Source organism: Hypomesus nipponensis, chromosome 25 (genome assembly GCF_054491055.1).
Source record: "Hypomesus nipponensis isolate SF chromosome 25, ASM5449105v1, whole genome shotgun sequence".
Taxonomy (NCBI): Eukaryota; Metazoa; Chordata; class Actinopteri; order Osmeriformes; family Osmeridae; genus Hypomesus; species Hypomesus nipponensis.
The window spans coordinates 13259376-13283081 of NC_140385.1; the positions used below are offsets into that span (position 1 = coordinate 13259376).

The window sequence follows — 23706 nt, forward strand, 5'->3', positions numbered from 1 at the left end:
GTCCCGTGGACAACGTTGCCACAATGTTGTACCTTAGTCGGCTGGTTACGTTATTTATAGAACCATGGACAACGTTGCCGCAACGTCGTACCTTGGTCGGCTGGATACGTTATTTTAGTTCCCTTGCCGTGCCGTGACGTCGCTCTTTGGTCGTATGGACAATGGATCTCGAGTGCATTATAAGTGGTTTCCAGAGATGGAGAGATCACACTGGACTGCTCTCAGTTCTGACCCTTTTGTAATGTAGCCTAGTCTACATGAATTTCAATCACACAAAATATGAAATGTTGCATACCAACACGTATAAATGTAGACAATGCATGTAACTCATGTGCAACTCATCCCCAGCATGTCATTGGTCATCAATTTTCTCATATGCAGAAACAGCTTTAATAAATAAAATACTTCACTGAATTTTGAATATAATTTAGTCTTTCATTCTTTACTATAAACATGTGGAAAAGCAATAAATGTGTGATGTGTAACTTAAGCAAACATTCTTTGTATAGCACACCAAAGCTATATGTAAAATTGTTAAATGTGACCAAAAGGTAAGGGAATCTTAAGAGTTTCATTTCCAAAGACAAGTCATCACAAGATATTAGCAAACCTGCCCCTCGATCTGCCGCTGAGCAACAGTTGCGCATGCCCATTTCAATGCATGAAACTGGGGATTCAGAAGATGTTTTGCAGGGGTTACCGTCTTTCACACATTTATTTCCCTGGGAAAAGCTACTTCAAAGGTGAGTTTTAAAATAGTTTTAAATATATAAATGTATTTGCAGAAATTGAACGGGGCATGTTATTACTTATAGGTTTGAAATGTAAGCCATTTAACATGTTTATTTGCTATCAGATTCACTTTGTTTTTGTTGAGATTTCGCTAGCTACGTAGAGGTAAAATAAGTGAAAGCCTCCAGAAAGTTATATTGAAATGCATTTATGATATCAAAGTTTAGCGTCTCACAAATCACCCACAACAGAATCAGTTAAAATAAACGTTCAGAACTGTTAGAAAAACGTGTTCCAAAATAGCTTAGCCCTCAATAAATGAATAAAAAACTGTGTAGCTAATGCGTGTCTGATCACTTTTTGAGATGGTCAGTCACGGTCTGGAATGCACAGCAATGCGCTAGTTATATAAAACTGTGTTGTCGCTCACATAAGTACCTTATGTGTTTGAGCCGTCTAATTCAAAATCACCTTGAATTAATTGAGTTACAAAATGCTTCTATATTACTCCTAACTATTATTGTTAGAATAGTTAACATAACATTACATTAGCTAACACATGCAAAGTTAGCCGATGCTCCTCACAATGCTAGCTCTGCTTAGCTAATTTAGCTAGTGCCATATTGTTTTAATATAATTATCTAGCTAGCTAATGCAAAAGGCTACATAGAGGCAAGCTTAGCTCAAATTGTTCAACTAATTGGTTTGCCTCTTGCTCCTTTACCGTTGCATGCAGTGCAAATTTGTCACATCCAGTCAAGAAGTTCTTCATAGACACCTGGACTGAGGCATGGAATTGGAGCACACTGACCCAGAACTTCATTTTCTGGAGCCTTGTGACTCCACATTAGTTGGAGTGCTGAAGTTTAAAAATACAAACACAGCTTTGAGATGGATCCAAAGCCACAGTGGACAACAAAAAAAGGAACAATAAAAGTTAGAATTTTTTTTGTATGTCACAAAGACTGTACTAGTATGAATCCCATAATTTCAATACAATGTCACTTTTCTTAAACTGTGAATAGAGACTAACTTTCCTCCTCTGCCATGACCACTACCAGTGACTGCAACATCCCATTGTTGGACAGACTATCCTACCACCGTCACTTGGCCTAGCACTGTGTCCCTGGGAAATGATGGTAAAGTAATGAATGACCGTTTATAACAGTGGCAATAATTGTACGAGCCATGGCAACCCTAAAGGCTATGTTTTGAAGCAAAAGCATGACTTAACTTTTTGCATCACCATGTACCATGTAGCCAACTTTGTTGTTACTTGTTGCTACTTGTTCTTGTACAAGAACAAGTAGCATTTACGGCATGAACTGCCCCAATATAAGCAGTAGAATTGAGAAATATAGGTTACTTAATTAACTTTGCAGTTACGGACTGGCAACGTCACTAAATTACGTTGCTAGGACTTAGCGGTTACAGACTGACAACGTCACAAAATCACGTTGCCTGGACATCGCGGTTACGGACTGAAAAGGTCACAAAATAACGTTGCCAGGACATTGCGGTTACGGACTGGCGATGCTTTTTTGTGATGTTGCCGTTACGAACTGGCGACGTTGTGGCAAAGAATGTTCGAATGACGTCGCGGCAACGTAAGGGCAACGTAACTGTGTTAGCTGGGACGGTGAACAGCAGATGAAATTTTATAGCATAATAATGTTAACATTAGCCTATATACCGGCGAAGTGGCCGGGGAGAGGGAAGTCTGGGCCTCCCTGCTTAGGTCGCTGCCCCCGCGACCCGATCCCCGGACAAGCGGTAGATGATGGATGGATGGATGGATAGCCTATATACTGTCTACATTATGCATTTAAGACTCAATAAATATTTAGTTATAATTTGAAAAACATTCTCACCAAGATTCGGCTACATGTTTTTGTTGAGGAAAATTATTAAATCCACTGAAGATGGCTTCAGCGCGACATGCATGGTATTAATTTGGCTAATTTTGCACATTTTGGGTAGGATGGTTTGTTGGTCTTCCACCACCCAAGAACATACATTTCATTTTCCATGACATGTCGTTACAATGTAGCAAGTGACCTTGTCATCTTCCCAGTCAACTTGCCTTACATTTTCACACCGCAAAATGTGCCCTTTTTTGCCGGAGGACTGGGTTCCACTCCGAAGAGCTCTGGGTCTCGAATCTCCACATCTGGTGTACCAGCAGCCATGGTTTGCAAAAGAGTGCGAGCATGACTATGTACGGCATTCTTGTCTGAGTGTGACAACATTCTCAGCTGGTTACATTTTGGCCTGAGGAATTTTGCGATCTTGTAGAGGTCCTGTATTATTCCTTTACGCGCGACCCAGTCTTCGTGCCGTTTACACACGACAGCTTGCTGAGGGGAGTCCAGGGGCCTCATGTATAAACGTTGCGTATGCACAAAAAGCTTGCGTACGTTGGTTTTCACGCACACTTTGTGATATATAAAGATTTACTTGACGTGAGAATGTGCGGGCCGTCACGGAAACTTTTGAGCAGACGTGAGAATATGCGGTCCGTCCGTAAAGTCTTGTCTGGCTCTGTAACGTGGAAAATCCTAACTGAAAAGTGCCAAAAATCACCAAATATTACAGAATAAAGTTTCCAATACTACGTTTATGACGTTGACTATTCAAAAAACATAAAAATAAAAGATTGATCATTAATGTGGATGATCACATCAAAATGCCGAAACCCAAAACCGGAAATGCTATAGGGGCCGATGGCCTTCTGTTTGATCAGCCACCACTTAATAACTTCTGTTAAACTTGAGGGTGTCAAACAAACAACAAAATCACTCAGAAAAAGCATGTCACGCTAACCCTATAGCTGCCATGCTGTTACGATGCGCCACCACTCGTTTAAAGTTTTACATCGGACCATTTCTTATTAATTTTGCCATGGTCTAGTTCATTGAACCCACAGCACTTATGTAGCCTTGTCCTAACTAGACCCTCGTACATTTCATTTGTACAGAGGGTTTGGGATCGCTCCATTGACAAACGTTAACTTCCTTGAAGGCGGGTCCTCTGTTGAAGTTGAAAACTATTGGATCTGCCCAGAGCCACTCTGATTTGCCATAACCAATTGCAAGCGTTCGCCTTAGCCAACTCCTTCACCACTATTGTAACGGAGCTAGCTGCTGTAGCTGGAAAATCAAACTTTTCCCGAACCCCCTGGGGAGGGCCACAACATCATGGCCACTAACAAAACTCAGCAAGGAATGTTCTTGCTCCGGCTTTAACCTATGGATATTCGGCAGCGTTGCTACAACCGCAGAATAGTTTCGCTCGCATCTTTCTCCGCCGCCATTACTGAACTACTCAAACTAGTGCACAACATTAATGTCATCGTTCTCAGCCACTTCCTCTGTTTGCTGATTGGACCAAAAAAAATTGTTTCTGGAAACTGACTTCAGAGCCGAGCTCCCAGACCTAGTACAGAAGCAAAATCCAAATTGAGCGGAAGTACGTAGGAGGGCAGAGCCAGGCTAGCATTTATGGCCCTATAATAATAATAATAATGATTTTATTTGTAATACAAAAACAAGAAAGGGTGCAAATAGTGACAATCTTCCACTCCGCCGACTTTCTTTTGTCGCTAATACCTGATGACAGGCCGCCAAACAGGACACATTTTCTCGCCTCCAAACTCGGTTGTAAGAACCTCAATTTCACAGTCACCGTATTTCTTGGAATAAACGCAGCGGAGTTTAACGTTCATTGTTGGTGAGGCGTTCATTTGAGAGTGGTGTTTATGCGAAGAAATACGGTAATTCAGGCAAAGAAATGACCTCAGGAGTGCATTTACATTCCATCTGCATATTCATTTATGGGAGGAGGCAAGGCGGGGTCAGTGGCTCGTTCACCTGCGGTCAATCTCACGTTGATTGTGATTTATAAAGGAAAGGTGCACAGGACCTGGCGTACGACCGGCTTTATACATGTGAATATTTCTGTGTGTAGGTACTTTTCGAGTTTTGGCCGTACGCCATCTTCTGGTATGAAAGCTGCACAATCCTTTATACATGAAGCCCCAAGACATTGGACTGACAGTGGCGTTTCAATTTCTCACACCAGAGACACACACACTATTGGGTGTTGAATACTCCCTCAAGTTCCCGCTGTGCTTCATAAAACGGCTTCAGAAAGTCTATCAAGAAGACCAGTGTGTCCAGTGCTATTTTTTCAATGCGCACGCTCTGTCCTCGTGCCTCCAGCTTTTCATGGAGCTCATGATAAATGGCCTGTATAGAAGTCAGTGTGAGGTACACCATACTGAACCGAGTGTCTACCATTTGCAGCAATATTGTTGACAGTTGCACAGCCGACTGTTTAATGTACCTCACTAATGATTTAGCAGCAGAAATGGTATCTCCTATGTCCGGAGCACCGTGGGCTTTGGATTACTCGGAAATGTCGAGTCCAATGGTGCAGTACCGTATTAATGACATGGTGATTGCAGTCCAATCTCTGGTATGGCTGCAGAGCTAATGTTTGCCCCCCTCATCGGTCACCCATACAATTTTGCAGAGAGAGGAAGCTTCAAGGCCAAACTTTGTCACCAGTAGTTTCAGTATCCTCCATCTGATATTTTCTCGCGTCTTTGCTTCTTCCAAAGGGAACATTGTAGTTGTCAGGTTTTATTCACCAGTTCCATATCCTCACTTATGAAATGTCATGTGATTGTCAAATAACTAATTTCCGATAATCCTCTGCCCATATGTCTGTGGTCATTGCGACTTTGCCGGTGCAACCAAAACGTAATCGCCAGAGGCCAGTCTCCGTTTCACCTCCTCTGCATCCATTTTCGTGGTAATCGAATCACCTGACCTCTCATTTACCGCACAACCCTGAGCGCAAGACTCAACCCGATGGGACCCAGGTATCCTGATATAATATTACCTTCCTGACAAAGTTTTTTTTTTCTGATTTATTTTCTATCAAACTGATTAACTATGACAAGATTATAAAATCCTGCTTTGCTCCAAGCAATACTAGTAACAGTTACAAATGTTGATTTCTGGATTTCCTCCACCTAGTAAGGAAGTCGTAGGGGAAAAAAATGAAATGCTGAACGTGTCATTTCAACTGGATGGAAAAATGAAAATGGAAGAAACACAGAAGCTAGTTTCAGGGATAACAAATACCTGGTAAGACTGATGAAGAGGTGACACCAATAAGCTTCACATAGGATGAACCTGGAACTGACAAATCTTGCTCATTCTCACTTTCTTTATCAATGTCCTGTTCACCCTTTTCACTTTCAGGAAGCTTTGCTGATGGCCTAGCCTAAAATTAAAAACAGCACAACATTAATCACAGCAAACATCAAAGCACAGGAGGGGCATGGAATGAGAATATTTTATCGTAACACAGCTTTCAATTAAATATAAAAATGATCTATCTATAAATCAATTGCAGGAGTAGAGCTACATTTAGAGGGATTCACCTGCTCAGGTAGGTGCAGGGTTGTGAATGCTGTCTCAGAGAAATATGACAGAGCTCTGTAGCCACAATTGGCCACCTCATGGTCCTGTAACACATACAGGGATTAACAATCAACAAAAACCTCCATCTTTTCACTCACTCTTTACTGTCTTGTCGAATATAATCTTTTTATTCTGTCTCATCAATACATAGGCTCACAATCACAAATTTGGAGGACATGGGTCTAATTTGACTGATGATCACTGGTCCCATACATATTATCCAATTGCTACGGTATTTGTCTGGTCTAGACATCACAGACTGAAAACTACAATCTATATCTGATGGGATATGTAAATACACACACAGTTTACTCCAGTTCCGTAATTTCAGGAAGCCAAACAAAGTATACTTGCCTCATTCAAAATATTTAAATAATGAATAAAATAAGAAAGTGAGAGAAATATGTGAATAATAAGGGTTATACACTAAGACATGACACCAACCTTGTTCAGAGCATAGCCCCAGAGCAAACTGGTCACCTGCTCTTTGAGTTTCTGAGAAAGTACAAAACATTTACTTTGAGTTAAAAGAGTACTAGACAATGGATATTATGAGGCAATAAAATGATAGTGCCGTTGTAGTGACTAACCCATTTAGTCAAACCAAACATGTTAGCATTAGAGATTAAAACACAGTAAGTACAGTATACAAGTACGGTAAAGTATTATGTTAACACTTCTAGAGGTACCTCATACTCTTCAGACTTTACAGTCAACTGTGGGACCAAAGCCAGGAGGTCAGCTATGGTCTTAATCACCAGGGTTCTGGAGTCACAGCTCAACTTGGGGCCAAGGGTCTTCCACATTGAACAAATGTCTACTACCTGCAAGGCAATTGATCAAAAAACACATCCCATTTTTTACAAACTGTGTTTTAACACTAGACGTTTTCCCTACTTATAATGCGGCTAGGCGGTCAAAAGGCCACAGAGTCTTCAGACAGAGATGCTGTTGCTGACACAATGATTGCTGAATGGGGCTTCTTGCAGAGCCAAAAGCAAAGCAGTAAAATGTTTGGAGGTAGATTTGTGTCTTTTGTTTATTGCAAGGCTTTTGACATTGTCACCCCCCAAAATCAAAAAAAAAAAAATTAGCTTAAAAAGTTTTTTACCCCCCAGCCCCCCAAAATTGTGTTCTTTGTGTTTAGAGAGCAAAAACAAAGAACACCGTCCATTTTGCAAAAAAAAGAAACATTCTTCCCAACTGCAGTCAAATGACTGGAACTCAGCTCTTCTAGGGTTACTAACTGGTATAGAGGGAAATATTTATCCTGCACTCATGAGTCTCTGTGAGTATGTTGCATGAAACATACACACCTCAGCTCGACAGAGCTCGTGTAGACCTTGCAGGGCCAGGGCTGCAGGGGTGGCCTGGTCACTCCTGGTACACTGGGTTAGAATGTGTGTTATAGCAGCCAGCATATCACCTCCGTGTTGGTAAGGTCTGTAAAAACACACACACACACACACACACACACACACACACACACACACACACACACACACACACACACACACACACACACACACACACACACACACACACACACACACCAGAATGATTGTCTTCAAGTAACTGCTGCTATTTCACTCACACAAATGAAGGACATAAACAAAAAGTCTTATCTAACAACTGAGTTTCTTCCATCCGAGGTTGATTTTTTTTTATTTTTTTTTTTATCAACCACATTTTTATTTCCCAGAGAGCAAAATTAAGTCACTTCATTTTCGTCTTCCAAATGTTGGTTTGGAGCAGCAAAAAGGACAGAGAAAAAGTCACCTCTCCTTGCAGATGTCTCTTATGCATGTGGCTCTGGCCAAGACCTGCTCCCATTGGTCCTCCTTTCCCACCACCCCAGACGTTTTGTCCAGCTGGCCCATTAACCTCTGGAGCTCAGGGTACACACGGTCCTGGAATGAAGAAAGAGGAAAAATATAGCACTCCAACAAGTGTAAGATTCTAAACTAATCTTTAATAGACATTTTTTTATATTTATGTGGATTTTTCAAGAACACCCATCAGTACCAAAACCTTTTTTTTATGAAAAGAACATTGATACAAATTACACCAGCTCAAAGACTAAGCTTAAAAGCTGGTGACGCAACTGCTTAAACTGACCTGCTTCTCCCAAAGAGCAGTCATAAGGCGCAAAGCCACTCCACGCAGCTTAGATGTGCTAGCAAGGATCTTGAGAGTGTGCAGCACCTGAGGGACAACCAACTGACAGCCACAGAAACCTCAACAAGGGGAAAGCCACAAGGATTTTTTTTTTTTTGAGAGGGTAGCCCCTACCCTTCAATCTAGTTTTGGTTGTGTTTACACTTAAGACTTAAGAAGATAACGTGGTCCAGTCAAATATTATGATTGCTTTCCCAGAATTGGCTTAACTTAATTTACTACTACTTAAAGATTGCTCAATATAATCCAATACCATTTTACCCTCTCAACCTAAAACCATGGGTTTTTCTTAAGTCCCCCAAATAAACGTAAAAAATTATGTTGTTCCTGAACCTCAGTCACAGGGGACAAACACCCCACATTTCAACTGAAACACCCCACATTTTATTACTTTAGTACTTCACAAACACAAAATATTAACTGGAAATCATATTTCTTACTGTTTGAGCAACACTGAAACCTGAGTATACATGAAGCTAGAGTTGATAAATAATAAGACATTTGTTGATCTACAAAGCAGTAGTTGACATGGTTGAGTCCCCCCCTCTGTCAAAACAATTCTAATAGGGGGTATTACGCATGATAACATGTCAGCAATTGGACTACATATTTAAAAAAACGGATACACTTATACTCGTATTCATCTAAACTTATCTTCACACTGTTGCATTATGACATGGTTCGACATCACCAATAAAACAAAGTATCTATTGTAACATCTCTATTCCAAAGCTCTTGAGCTACGATCTGTAATGGCTGTGTAACAACTGAATAGGTCCCAAGTTATAAAGGCTGACCTGACATATGCAGCACTTTACCTTGTGGGTCCCAAGACTTGGCAAGGAATAGAGAATAGTGTGTGTCAAGGCAGGGTCACACTTCTTCCCAAGCTTAAACAACAGAACAGGAAGAAGGGATGTGACCTGCAGAGTAGGGGACAAAGGGTTGGAGAGAGACAGAGGCAGACAGAGCATTAGTGAGACAGAACATGGGGCTGGGGGATGATCTTGTTGAAGCATTTCTTTCTCAAGTGCTTTTTGAGGTGTGGTTGGTGGGAGGAGACTCAAGAGGAGGCACGCTCTGAGTTTCTCATCCACATCATTACTGCCTCAGCGAAACTGCACAGACTGTTGAAACCAATCCATCTTGGCAATGCCACAAACTACACAGACTTGGACCACCAGACAATAACCCTCAGAAGTGGATGAACTACTTAACTACAGTGTGAGTTTGTACCTTTTCACTGTTTCCAAGACACTTTAGGGCTAAACAAACCATCACCCCCATCAAATAAATAAATAATCTAGTTGGGGTACCATCATCCTAATCCAGCGCAATTTAAGTGTACAGAATTAAAAACGTATTATAGGAAATTAGGACTATGACAAGGAAAACCTAAGTGCCCTGTTAAAAGTGCTGGCGTTGAAAAGACACAATGGCTAATTATCCCCCAAAATATTAAAATCTGTGCAAGATTCAGTTTATCTTGTACAATGCAAACATTGGAACAACCTCATAAATAGTTGATCAATGTATTTGACCCAGTTTTGGTTACATAGAATAATGCAACTTCATTAGTATAACAATTATTGCTCTCTGCTTTGTGGCACTTGGCCCATCACCAAGCAACCTCAAAATCTCAATGCCTCATCGAGATGAGTGGGGATGGTTAAAGGCAGGGATTTTTGGGAAGACAGTTAAGCCATTTCCTCACAAAATGACAAAAATCCCTTCCTAAAATTGTGCTTAACCACTTTGAAGCAATGAAAGATAAAATACACATTCAGAGGAAAGACTAAGATTGAAGGATACTGCAGTATGCTCATCTACAGGCTACAAAGGCATCTGTGGTTGAGTTGTTAGCGTTACTGTTTAAAAGAACAACTTGGGATAAATGGCAAAGGGTCAAACTAATGCACCCATAAAATGCTAGGGTATCATCAACAGATGCAAAGCAACAAACCAATAAGAAGATGCAGAATTACAAATGGAGCAACAACCTACTTCTGCCCCACCTAACAACCAGAGCAACTGGCACTCTGGGAGCAATTATAAAACTAAACCAAACACTAAGGCCTCTAATGAACAATGGTAATAAAGGAGAAATACAAAATAATTTCTCAGTATCTAGCTACAACAGGTGGCTAAATGTTCAGTCCTCAAGGGTTGTGTGCTGTATCTACAAGTTTTAATCTCTACACTAATACACAGCCCTGTGTGACAACATTTTATATATAACTTTAGTAAAAACAATAATCATGTAGACACATGACATTACTATTTACAATATGTCTTAAAGTTCAGTTTTGTATAACTACAATACTTCTTCAGCACATATAGCCATGAATGACACTTTTTCATTTTTTATTGCATACATTTACTTAAAACAAAGGCTGTCAAACATTTGTTCAATTAACCAACTTAATTGTGGGGTGGTAGTAAATAAAACTGAATCCTAACATCAGTATTGACTGCTTGGCTGAGAGTTTGCACTTTATTACCTGTGAGGGGTCCATGTTAGCGATGACCACTGCAGCCTGCAGGGCCAATTGACAGACATCCCCATGGCCGGTGACAATGAGGTGGGCAACGATGAGTGTCAGTGGCTTGGGGACACACTTGCTGGAGGACAGATTTGAAATGACTGACAGGAGCCACTCTCTGGCAGCTATCAAATCCCCTGTCACCCTGCGTAACACGCGTGTGACCACCTGTAACTCATTGTGCCATGGGCTGAGGGGTAAGGTCAGCTCAATACTACCCTGAGAAGGGGAGAATGGTATGGGAAACATAGGGGTTGAAAGGGGAAGGAAAAGTGGAAGGAAGCAAATTTAGAAATGTCTGGCCCTATTTGGGGCATGCTACATCTACAGTGTTTCCCACAGAATGTGATTATATTTGTGGCGGTAAGCAGGGGCGGAGCCAGACGTAGTAAAAATTAGGGAGTCAGCCCAAACCTATTAACTACAATTAGTTAGATGTGAGTGTAGATAGGGACTTCAACAAGTAATGCGAGCACACGTTGAGCACCAAATAGTTTTTTGAGCTTTACGTAATATAAACATTTCGTTGGATTCGTATTGTTACATTTGCCGAATATATTTACCTATGAATATTGTTATAATAAACTTGAATGTATCCGTTTTGAACACATTTGTGCAGAGAATTATTATTCTAACCTTTCTTAAACCCTGTATTGACTCTCTTGACGGCTTTTCTGAGGGAAAAAGGCGCATTGATTCAGTGTGCACAGATAGGGGGCTATTCACAGCCAGGTCCGTTGTATACAACTACACTATAGTGAGAGAGAACGCGAGTGGGGCAAGAAGGGGCTGAGCGAATTACACTTTTTTTTCCATGTTAAACAGTAAAAGTGACAGGGCCGCTACAAATACCGTATTTCTTTGATTAAACGCTGCAGCGTTTATTCCACAATGTTCATTTTTGGTGCAGCGTTTATTTGAGGGCGGCATTTATTCAAGGGCGGCGTTTAATTAGTAAGATAGAATTGTAGCTGCAGTGCGGCCATAGACAAACAAGGAATAGAGAAGGAGGTCAAACACAAAGCCTAGTGTAAAATTGAAGCCGTGTGTGTGTCTACATTGTGTAGAAATCTGAAGCAGCATGCCAAAACGTTCACTTTAGCTTTCTAACAGAAAGCTTTGCAGAAAGCCCTCACAAGCAGCAAAAGATCTATAGCACGCAAACTTGGGGTTGATGAAAGGCGAATTTGCGAGGGGCGAAGTCAGCTACCTCCGCTATATTATACAGTTCTGATTTACATGTGTAATAAATACTGCGTTTTAATTTAACCAATTAAATAACAGTATTCTGATTTTTTTGTGCGTTGTTTAATCAAGGGCAGCGTTTATTACACAATGTTCATTTTTGGTGCAGCGTTTATATGGAATACCTCAGCAGGCATTAGGGTCTCTTGCTGAGTGCTCTGCAGGAGGCTTTGAGCCAGGCTTTGCTTTTGTGAGTAAGTGCCGGTGTCTGTCAGGGGCTCCATGAGAGCAGAGCAGGAGACCACCTGTAGGAGGGGCAGCACCAGCACGGGAGTGCCCCATGGGGTCCGCTCTGACTCAGGGGGGGCCAGAGTGAGGGCTTCAGGAGACACAAAGATGGAATAGAATGACTTAAGGAAACACAAAAAGACATTAGAATGAGGAGTACGTAAATCATTTGTTTGTGTATGTGTGGGGGGGAAGGAATTACCCAGGCTTAATAGTGCTGTCTGTTGGGATGCTGGTGCCTCCAGAAGGAGAAGGGCCAAACCCACCATCACCTCCTCTACTGGTAACTCCTAAAATGAAGAAAAAGAAACAAAGTGTAAATGGCAAACGTATAGTGAATCTATATTTTGTCAGCTGACTACACAACATCAGATATTTCTATGGGTCTATGCAGTGTAGAACATGAAATCCCACTGTAATTGGTCAGATTATTTATTGGGAACACAACACAACTTAAGTGTTTCTACCTTTTCTTATTATTATGTCTAAATTGGTGTCTATGAAAGCCCCTAGAACCATATGGTGAAAATATGTGAAATTTGGCAGACTCAGTGGGGAAAGTCCCCTCATAATTTTCACCAAGTTTCATGTCTTCCATTCAAGCACTCTAGCGCCACCAACAGGCCAAAGTTGAAGGTGTGTTCTATGACGTCATACCCAGTTATATAAATGTTCTGCCATATTGAAGTTTAAGGAAAACGTTTTTTTTGCTACTCCTATATGTTTTGCTAATCTTTGCTACAGTAACATCAAACTTAATACAGGGATTCGGAACCATGTTCTAAAGAGGTACACAAAAGGTAATCTCATTTCAAGTCTAGGGGGCGCTGCACTGAGAAAAAATGCATTTCAGCCAACAACTGGTGATTTGTTTGCCTTAAAAGTCCCATGACATGAAAATGTCACTTCAGGATAGGGTCCTCAAGGGAAGGCAGATACACTTTCAGATGCAGGCAGACAACACTTTCTTCCAGGTGCACACATGCACATGTGCGTGCACCAACAGCTGACCAACAATAACGGAAATCGCAAGCTTTCATTAGCCATAAACCTACAAATTTCAGTGTCATTTTGGCAAACCACTAATAGCTACTCGCTTGGATGTATTGTTCATAGTAATAGTCAAGACAATTATTACAGTTATCACAAGTTTCTCCTTTTGACACACAATAACGCTCACCTCACCAGTGGCCAGTTCACACACACTGTCACCAACAAGCAACAACCGTGTCCCGTAGCAACATTTGCATGACTTTTTCCGTGTTTAAGGTAGCCTATTAGCCTATAATAATAATTGTCTGGTGAGGCTGTGATTGGAATAGGGGACTGGAGCTGTCTCTGACGGGCCAAATCAAAATCATCCATAATTCGGGATGTCCCAGATAATTCGGGACAGTTGGCAGTATTACTGGACCAATAAGGCCTATATATAAAACATCCAAAAACAGCATAACATAGGACCTTTAAATTCAGTGATTCTTTTGTCTGGTGATATCTTTGGAGATACTATGGGATAAATGTTAACTTGCGAAACCAGCGAATTTGATGCAGCCGCCATTTTTTATAATGGAAAACCTTTTTTTTCGCAACTCCAACACAAATACCAATTTTCACCAATTGACCTTTTGCATAAGCCACTCCCACCTTAGTTACCATTGTTAGTCCATCAAGCGTTGCTTCTTTGTATAGCGGGTACTACTGTAAACTGCTGTAGGCCTTTAAATAGTTAAGTGGCATCCTGTAACGATCAGTGTAAGTGATGCTTTTTGGAGTAATACCTTCAGATCGAGAGGAGATTGGTGGTGGGCCGTTATCGGCGTTAACGTGAGACTCCTATCGGGCAATAAAAAAAATATCGCCGTTAATCTATTCTCAAAGTTGGGTTGGGAGCTGGGTCTTTACTACGCAAGGTATGATGACTTTCACCTTGATATTTTAGCGCGGATGTATACCTTGCCGAATTGCACTGTAGGGGGCGAGAACGAGTCTTCAAACCTGTGTGTATGCCTTGTGTGTGAAATTACCACATCAAACGTGATATGCTAACATGGACGCAGCTATGAAGCCGCCGGGTTTGCTTCAGGGAAAATATATTTTTAAGAAGCTTCCCAATGGAAACCTTGACAAGACTAAAGGTTGTTTGCCCCTTGTGCGATGCAGAATTAGTTTACTGTACGAGTTCTTCCAGTCTTGATGGCTCTGACACCCCATTGAAGATGAGGTCTGATTGGTTGTTCTTGTGTATAAAGGGAATTGTAATGCATTGTTCTGTGGATTCTTCATCTCCTGAGACCTTCTCCTCAGTTCTCCCTTGTCCTACTGTCCTACTCCTTGCTCACCTCTTGCTTTCTCTCTGATTTATAATGATCATGGTTGAGTAGTTAAAATTTGAATCTTTCATTTTGTAACATGTTTGCCTTGTAATTGATTTCATTAATTTGCAAAGTTATTAAATGCGTATTTCATTTAACTGTATTTAGACCATTCTTGCTCTGATTTAACCCAATGAGTCAAATACCTGGAATTCTATTGGTATTGGCATTATTTGGTTCGTGCGAATACACTGTTCAGTTTCCCATCTTCCTTTAAACCATAGGGGAATTAGTTTAGGTTGTTTGGACAATATTTAACCCCCTACACACACATATTTTGAAGGCCTTTGGCAGAATTCATCTGGATTAATTCCAAGATTAATTGAGATTAATCGAGATAAAAAAATCTATGCCCACCACTAATTGTGATCTGTTTAGAATAGTGTTTGCTGATCGTATTCCTTGATCTGTATGTTTAATTTGTATTGTATGTTTGTGTTTTGTACTGTTTTGTATTTTATTAATATGTTGTTATGCTGTAAGGTGACCTTGAAAGGCGCCTCTAAAGGTATTATTAGGGTTCCTCCGGTAAGAGAACCCTATTGTTATTGGTGGTATTATAATTCTTGTGCAATGGGAGTCAATGACAGCCCCTAGACCACTACTGTAAAAAGTTGAGAAATTTGGCATGTTGAAACTGCAAAGCATTAGTAATTAACTACATGTGCTTATTGTTCTTCCCTTTGGTTTAACAATGTATGCTTCATGTTTAGCTACCCGCAATGTTTGGGGCTATCTCGTTGTTATGATCAGTGACCTATGCACTTCTGTAAAATTATCCCCGCTTTGGATAAAAGCATCTGCTAAATGCATAAATGTAAATGTAACTACCATACCAAACATGGGCCACGTGAGACCAAGACACTCCCCAATTTGCCCATTTTCAAAGTGATACCATTGTCAGCCCGAAGGTCATACCTGTCAACACTCCCGTTTTCCCCGGGAGTCTCCCGTATTTCGCACCCATTTCCCGCCCCCCCCCCCCCCCCGTTTTGTCAATTGTCCCGTGAAACTCCCGTAATTTGTATGGCCAAACTTCGTTATATAAATATTCACATCAATATATTATTTCAATGTTGTCCAGTTGCCAGATCTTGTATGAAACGCATCCTACTCACATAATACATAGGTTATCATACAATTCTCAACTCATTTGTGACCCCAACCAGAGCCGGTCTATATTAGACATTCTCTGCCGCAACCAACAACCCAGTTGCGCTGTTGATATCTCTGCAGGTAGATATCGAGAGAATTTGGAAAATACACATTTGATTTTTGATACAGAATCACTTGTAGAAATTGCAAAAGTCTCAGGTGGTGCTACAGCAAAAAAAAAAAAAAAAAACATATATAGCTGCAAATTAACAGTAGGCTACACAGTAGCGGACTGGCCATCGGGAGCACCTGGAGAATTCCCAATGGGCCGAAGCACGTCTGGGCCCGAGGGCCGCTTGCCTTATAATTTTTTTTACTACTAATAAAAATTTCTGCAGAAGATTGAGCGACACGGTTGGCCAGCAACACGGTTGGCCGGCCCCCCTTTCTCCCAGGACGGTTGGTCTATTCCAAATGAACACCTATGCACACAACAGTGACACTGACAAATCGAAAGCTTGCTAGTAGAGACAATATAAAGATTGAAAACCAGGCCAAAAAACGTAAACGTAATTACCTTCACTGGACAATGTTTTACCAATTGAAAAGGCGGCTATGTTTGTTTGTTTTACATAAAGCCTCAAAAACTTTTTAGCTCAAATCATCCCCAAAAAATGCGCGCTCGCATTAAGCGTGGAAGTCAGGCACAGAAGTTGCATGCATTAGCAGGGCGCTCGTTGTAGTGGCGTATATGGGACCGGTTCTGGTGGGCTGCTCTGGATCAAAGTCCAGGGCCTATTTTTACTCCCAGTCCGTCCCTGACAGTAGGCTACATGGACGGTCTAATCAGCAAGCCGCATCGACAATTCTCATGCCTTCTGCAAAGTGTGTCAATCCGATTTTAGTATCGCACACGGTGGGAAAAATGATGTTCGGCAGCACATGGAATCACATCAGCACAGTCGCGCTGCGGAGGCCCACAAGGGCACACAGGCAATTTTGAGCTTTGTAACTATGGGACGGACGGAGGCAGACACCGTGTTACAGAGTGAACTGAAAATGGCACAATGTTACAATAAAAAGAAATAAAAAGAAAACATGAATAAGTCCCATTATATTAAGTCCCCCCCCAAAAAAAATAATCTCCCGGATTTTGGTACTCGATTCTGGTAAATGTTGACAGGTATGCCGAAGGTCCCAAAATTCTGATAAATAGTGTATATGCCTTATTTCTCAAAAAAGCCTCGGCCGCCATATTGGATTTTTCTGTACAATAAAGATTTGTCCAAAATGACAAAATTATTCTCAAATTGAACCGTAGCTCCGATTGACTTAAAGCGGCGATTGATTGCAAAACCAATTTTACCTTGTCATGGTTGAATAACGACAGTTCAGCGGGTAAAATGAACATACAGTGAATATCAAAGTCCATTGACACCTCTTTCCTATGCAAATCTCAAAAAGAAAATATTTGGCTGTAAAACGCTAGGTTTTCAACAAAGCCACCGGTGTGACGTAGGACGGGGGACCGCCCTTTTTGGCTCTAGTCTGTATCTTTGTCACGCCCCAAAATTTACATCCAGACCAGCCCGAGGTAGCGTCTATTTCCGATACTAGTTTAGCTGCGCGCTGCTCTGTGTAGGCAACTTATAAGGAATTACAAAGAAGAAAGTTTTGAATTATAACAAGGATTTTGAAAATGGACCACGGTCGTAAATGCTGTGTTCCAGGCTGTACAGGGAAGGCTAACACTCAGTCTTCCCAAGGAGCCAAACATGACAGGCATGGCTGCTGTTGTCAATGAGAAGTTGCCGGCTCATTCATTTGCTCTGAACATTTCCCCCAAGACAGTTTTGACAACCTTGGACAATTTCAAGCAGGATTTGCAAGGAAGCTGAACCTGGAAAGAGGTGCTGTTCCGACCGTATGCTCATTGCAACCGCAAGCTGTAAGGACAGTATGATGTTGTGTTAACAGTTATTAGCAATGCTAACGTGTCCTGTATATAGCATAGGTAGAATGCTAAATACGTTTCTACACACATCAAATGACTCTAGCTAGACTAGCTGTAGTCGGCATTAGAAGGGAAGCTTCAGAAAAAATTGCCAGAAAACGAACAGCAGTCTGGCTTATTGCTAATCAGTACTGACTTTTTGAAATGGAACTTCCCATCTAAAAGCCCTCTCTCCATCATTCAGCTTCCGTCGGCAGTCTAAGTCATGTGACGACAGGTGATTTCCAGGGTCAAAAAGAAACCTGCGTTAACGGCACTAATTTATTTTGTTGCGTTAAAGTGAGATTGCGTTAACGCGTTATTAACGCGTAAGTTGGCATTTCTTAAAATACAAATGACGGAAAAACCTTCGGGACGACAATGACGCCATATGGTTCAGTCTAATCGTCTGCATCTCAGGAATCCAATCATACCTCAATTAAGAAAAACGGTCTAAAGGTTCAAAAGTTATGCAAGTAAACACACTTCCAACTTTGACCCCTTGGTGGCGCAGTAGTGCTTCAGGGATCGACATGAAACTTGGTAACAATAATCAAGAGACCGTTCCAAATCAGTGTGCCAAATTTCAAAATTTCGAACCAATCTGTTCTAGTATAAATATAAATCCCCTGACAATGAAATGTTACTATTATGATTATACTGTTAGACAACTATTGTGGGATACCTGGCTTTGCGTTTCTAAGGAGCACCTCTTATCCCAGTGAGCTATTCTGGCTGCTGGAAAATGCTGTGTTTGGTTAATTTATCAAAAAAATGAAGCCATTTCTCCCGTGGCAAGCTTTGTCAGATTTGACCCAAGTATAATCAGCTGTGATTGTGGTAGGTAGATGATTACATGACATGCTCGTGATGACATTATCAAAGTTTCGTCTCCATACGGTAAACCGTCGCGGAGACAAGGCCTCACGTCAGCGTTGGTGTGCTCTTTGTCAAAATTGTTTGCGCGTTACTCGTGAACAATTTGACTGATCGATAAAAAAAATTGTCAGCATGGTCTGAAGATGATCTGTTACCATTTTCATGAAAATCGGAGCAAAGGCCTAGGAGGAGTTCAAAAGGAGGAGTTCGAAAAAGTTGCCATTTCTTAAAATACAAATGATGGAGCAACCTTCGGGACGACAATGACACCATAGGGTTCGAATCATCTGCAACCAAGGAATCCAATGATACCTCACTTAAGAAAAACGGTCTCATGGTTCAAATGTTATGGCCGTAAACACACCTCCAACTTTGACACCTTGGTGCTTCAGGTATCGACATGAAACTTGGTGACGATAATCAGGAGACCGTTCCAAATCAGTGTGCCAAATTTCAAAACTTGATGGTCTTTCCTCTACCTCCGCTCCGCGCTCAACGTAACTTTTTTTTAATACTCAAACATCTCCGCAACATATTGAGTGGCGTAATAATTGCGCGACACAACGAATCGATAATTACATTTGTTGCCAACGCTTTTAATAATCGAATTTATCGATTTGTTGTTGCAGACCTAGTTTATGCAATCTGTATTTGTGTGTTTCACTGACATCTTAATCACTGACTGCATCACAGGCACTGTGCACTAGTATTGTCAATTTGGGATTACATTTTTGATGTTTTTATGGAAATAATATTTGGGTTTTTATCTCATTCATCGATTAATTGAAGAATGACAGATACATCGATTACTAACATAGTTGGTAATCTGAATCGAAATCTCATATCTATATCCTGGCGTCAAACTAATTTTTACCCCGCTCAATGCTGCTTGCAACTTTAATGTTTCTTATGTTTTGTAGATCATTTAAGCCATATTTAGATAAAACCACTGTTGATGTTCTTACCACTGAGTAAGTTGGTAGGAGCCGCTGTAATAATTGGAGCAAGGGATGACATTCCCCTATGAACTTCAGGCTTAGCCTGCAGGCAGAGAGCAGCTGCAGAATCAAACAAGCCCTCATGGATCTCCAACAGTCCCTGGAGGCTCTACCCAAGGTCGGGAGCAAAGCCTCCACAAAACACTGTATCTCCAAGACTGCCTCGACAGTATCCACCTGTTAAAACAAACATATGTCATTCTCCATATCACAAGCAAAACCAAGTGAGTTTAATAAAACGTTCACTGTAATTTAGAAAGGATAGCTCAAGAGGGTGGACCACTTAATAGTTTCAGAAATTTACTACACTTGCACACAATTAGAGTAGGAATGGGCGATATAAACGATATGCAATATAAACGATAAAAAATTGGCCTATGATAGAGATTTAAATTCTATTGCACTATCATGATAATGCATTTAGGACGCAATCTACCCTTGAAATTTAGCGCCATGAGCTGCAATGCATAACCGTATTAATCATCTTGAGTAGCTACGGCTGAAAGCGAAAGCTGGTGAAAAAGACGGGTGCAACATCCTTTATTTGGACTTGATTCGGATTTAAGCCGTCCGACGAGCAGCAGCAAACTACTGGGGGGGGGGGGATCCTCTTTTTTAAATTAAATATATATGTATTACATCCTCTCCTACTCTTTCTTAAAAGGCTATCTATCTCTTTCTCTCCCTGACCCTGTTTTTCTGCTTGAGCGGCACTGGTTGAAACCTCAAAATATTGTAAACAATTTCTGAGACTGCTCACCAAAAGAACGATGGGGAACCCGATTGTTTAGCAGATAAATACATGTTCGTACTAGGTACCTAGCGAAAAGTCACCAACTTTCCTAGACTTGTAGCCACGGTAGCCTACTAATGCTGAAGGCTCGCTGACATTACATACCGTTGTTGCTAGCGTGTGCTGACGTTATGACTGCGTGTGCGTGTGTATGTGAGAGACGCGTGAGTGACAGAGAGACGGAGGGAGAGCAGGGAAAGGAAATGCTGCTGAACGAATACGCTGCTTGTTAAAATTATGACGAAACGCAATGTGGCGGCCTGTGTTGATGTGTGGGAAACACGGGGTCTATGTAACTCGTTCTGAAATGGTTCTATTATGATTTATATATCATAATATCATTATCGTAAGAGGCTGCAATATATATCGCAATATGGATTTTAGGCCATATCGCCCATCCCAAAATTAGAGTATATAGTCAATTTCAAATTGCATTCAAGAACTAGAAGGGTACAATTTCTGGGGAAATTGTGAAGTGTGCTTGCGGCTCCCCCAGATGGGGTAGTTTGTTTAACTACATCACCTCCAAACCTATTGTTTTTAACTAATATTAAACATACAGATATTTGGAAAGAAAAGTTTTAATTGGTGTACTAAATTTTGACACCAGATAGTTCTGTATATTTTAAATATACTAAACAGACAAAAGTATTGGGACACCTACACATTACACATACAGGAGACATCCCATTCTAAATTCATAGGTATTAATATGGAGTTGGTCCCCACTTACAGCTTATTACAGCTATTACAGCTTAAGTCGTTTTTTTTAGATATCTGTACTTTACCATTTATATTTCTGTTGACTTTCACTTTTACTTCACTACATTCTGCAAAGAAAATTGATACTTTGACTCCGATACATTTTCCCTGAAACCTTCGTTAATCGCTATAAAATCAAATCTATCTTTAGAAGAAAAAAAAAGAATCATGAGACCAACGTCGGGGACTGTGGTGGAACACAGACTGCAAGCAAGCAGGTTTGGCAAATCATTGGTCCTAGCTTGCAAGTTTAATTATTGGTTAATCACGTTAATGCGCAATTGCAAACAAGTGCTCTCAAAGCCGCGGTTTGTTGATTCCCAGTGATGCCCAGGATGCTATGCTAGCGAACGACTACATGAGTAGCATTCCACTCTACGATGACTGTTTTTTTTATGGAAGCAGAAATAGAAGCACCTGCTACTCCCGCAACAAACAACGGTGGTGACGAAGACCAATACCTGTGGCCATATTTGCGAGAATTTTTTTCTTCTGTTGGATGAAAGATTCATCCATAACCCTAACCCAAAGCTACTGAAATATTGGCATTCAAAAACTCCCCATCCAATCTCAGGAAACATATTGAGGTAAATTAAGATTAATTCCATGAGCCGCAATGTTAATGTTTATTTATCATAATTAGCATAAACATACATATTTTCAACACAACTCCTTGTCCTTGGTCATGGTGGCCACAACACTTAAAACACTAAACTTCATAATTCTCAAAATTCTGACCTTTTACTTTTTTATTAACAGCATTTACTTGTACTTTTAATACTTAAGTACGTTTATTATCAGAAAATTACTTTTGATACTTAAGTACAGTAAATATCAGATACTTTAAGACTTTTACTCAAGTAGTATTCTAATAGGTGACTTTCACTTTTACTGGAGTAATTTTCCAGTAAGGTATCTTTACCTTAAGTATGGCTTCTGGTTACTTTATACACCACTGCAGCTTACACTTCTGAGAAGGCTTTCTACAAGATTTGTAGGAGAGGTGAATATAAGGGAACACTGGAATGGGTAAGTTATTTACCACGTGAAAAATCCCTTACAACACATTACTATTGGAATGAAACAGAAAGATAGAAATGTCTAGTAATACAGTTTATTAACAACATATTTATTGTTATTTTTCAGTCATTTAGCAGACGCTTTTATCCAGCGCCTGCTAAATGACTGCTACATTTGTTATTGTACAAATGGCTAGTCAAGTAGCCTGCTGCAAGGTTTTCTTCTGGTTTTCTTCTTTCTCCCCTTGAATAAATGCCACGCTGGTCAGAATAGAGAAAAGAGTGTCGGAAAGCTGAGCACAGATGGCGAAAAATTAATCTCCAGGTTCACTGTGGTATCTATAAATAGAGACTACGCAATTGAAATTTGGAACTTAGAAATGCAAGGCATTCCTTTATCTCTGACATCATAACCAAAAACAATAAAAATACACACGCCTTATTTGCTACCGTCGACTAATAAACCCTCCATGGTCAACTGCTATGCTCCAATCCACCTGGGCATGCAATCTATTTGCCTCCTTTTTTACTGACAAAATTCAGAAAATTAGACAAGCAGTCAGTGTTTAAAAGACCGTCAATACCTTGTGTCTGTAGCTATTTACAGATCAGAGCTGATGAGGATGACATGTGGTGTTCCCCAAGGTTCAATACTGAGGGGCCTCTTCTGTTCAACATCTACATGCTTCCACTGGCTCAGATTATTGAAAAGTGTTTTATCATAATTATGCAGATGACACACAAATCTAAATAACTTTATCACCTGGGGACTATAACCCCATACAAGGTCTAGGTAAATGCATTGAAGAAATCAATGCCTGAATTGAAAGTAAGCGCTCAGCTTCAATCGCTGATGTTAATAACAACAAACCAAGCCAGAATTCTAGGTGTAGTTATGGACTCGGACCTCAACCTGAGCAGCCATATCAAGACAGTTACTAAATCAGCCTACTATCACCTGAAGACTGTATCAAGGGTTAGAAGACTAGAAAATGATTTTGAGAAACTTTCCTATGCATTTATCTTCAGTAGACTCGACTACTGTTCACAGGTCTCTATAAAAAGTCAATAAGAAAGCTGCAGCTGATTCAGAACGCTGCAGGTCCTCACTAAGACCAAAAAGTGGATCACATCACTCAAATTCTGAGGTTTTTGCAGTTTATTGCAATAGCTCTGCAATAAAACGAGAGGTTTTCTCCCTTTTATGGTATGCTCATGAATATATAGATGAGCTGCGCTCTGATTGGTTAGTTTACAACGAGTGAAGCTACGAAGAAAAGACGCAACACAGCCAACAGCACTCGCTGAAACATTGAAGGTGAAGACTTGAAATAAAAACGTATAAATAAATCTATAGTCTACACAACTGTTTAACAG

General features: G+C 40.6%; 1 protein-coding gene across 6 annotated transcripts in view; it reads right to left on the minus strand.

The window, feature by feature from the left end:
- The window catches only part of focad (focadhesin), a 181879-nt gene that overhangs the window by 100178 nt on the left and 57995 nt on the right, over window positions 1-23706 (minus strand). For all 6 annotated transcript variants that reach the window (XM_084692195.1, XM_084692196.1, XM_084692194.1 and 3 more), the window contains 12 exons: window positions 19723-19932; window positions 12621-12708; window positions 12316-12509; window positions 10904-11164; window positions 9221-9325; window positions 8343-8444; window positions 8004-8134; window positions 7541-7667; window positions 6914-7048; window positions 6669-6719; window positions 6185-6268; window positions 5883-6024 (listed from right to left, as the gene is read on the minus strand). In XM_084692195.1, the coding sequence (XP_084548321.1) occupies window positions 5883-6024; window positions 6185-6268; window positions 6669-6719; window positions 6914-7048; window positions 7541-7667; window positions 8004-8134; window positions 8343-8444; window positions 9221-9325; window positions 10904-11164; window positions 12316-12509; window positions 12621-12708; window positions 19723-19932 (1630 nt within the window). The remainder of the gene's footprint in view (window positions 1-5882; window positions 6025-6184; window positions 6269-6668; window positions 6720-6913; window positions 7049-7540; window positions 7668-8003; window positions 8135-8342; window positions 8445-9220; window positions 9326-10903; window positions 11165-12315; window positions 12510-12620; window positions 12709-19722; window positions 19933-23706) is intronic.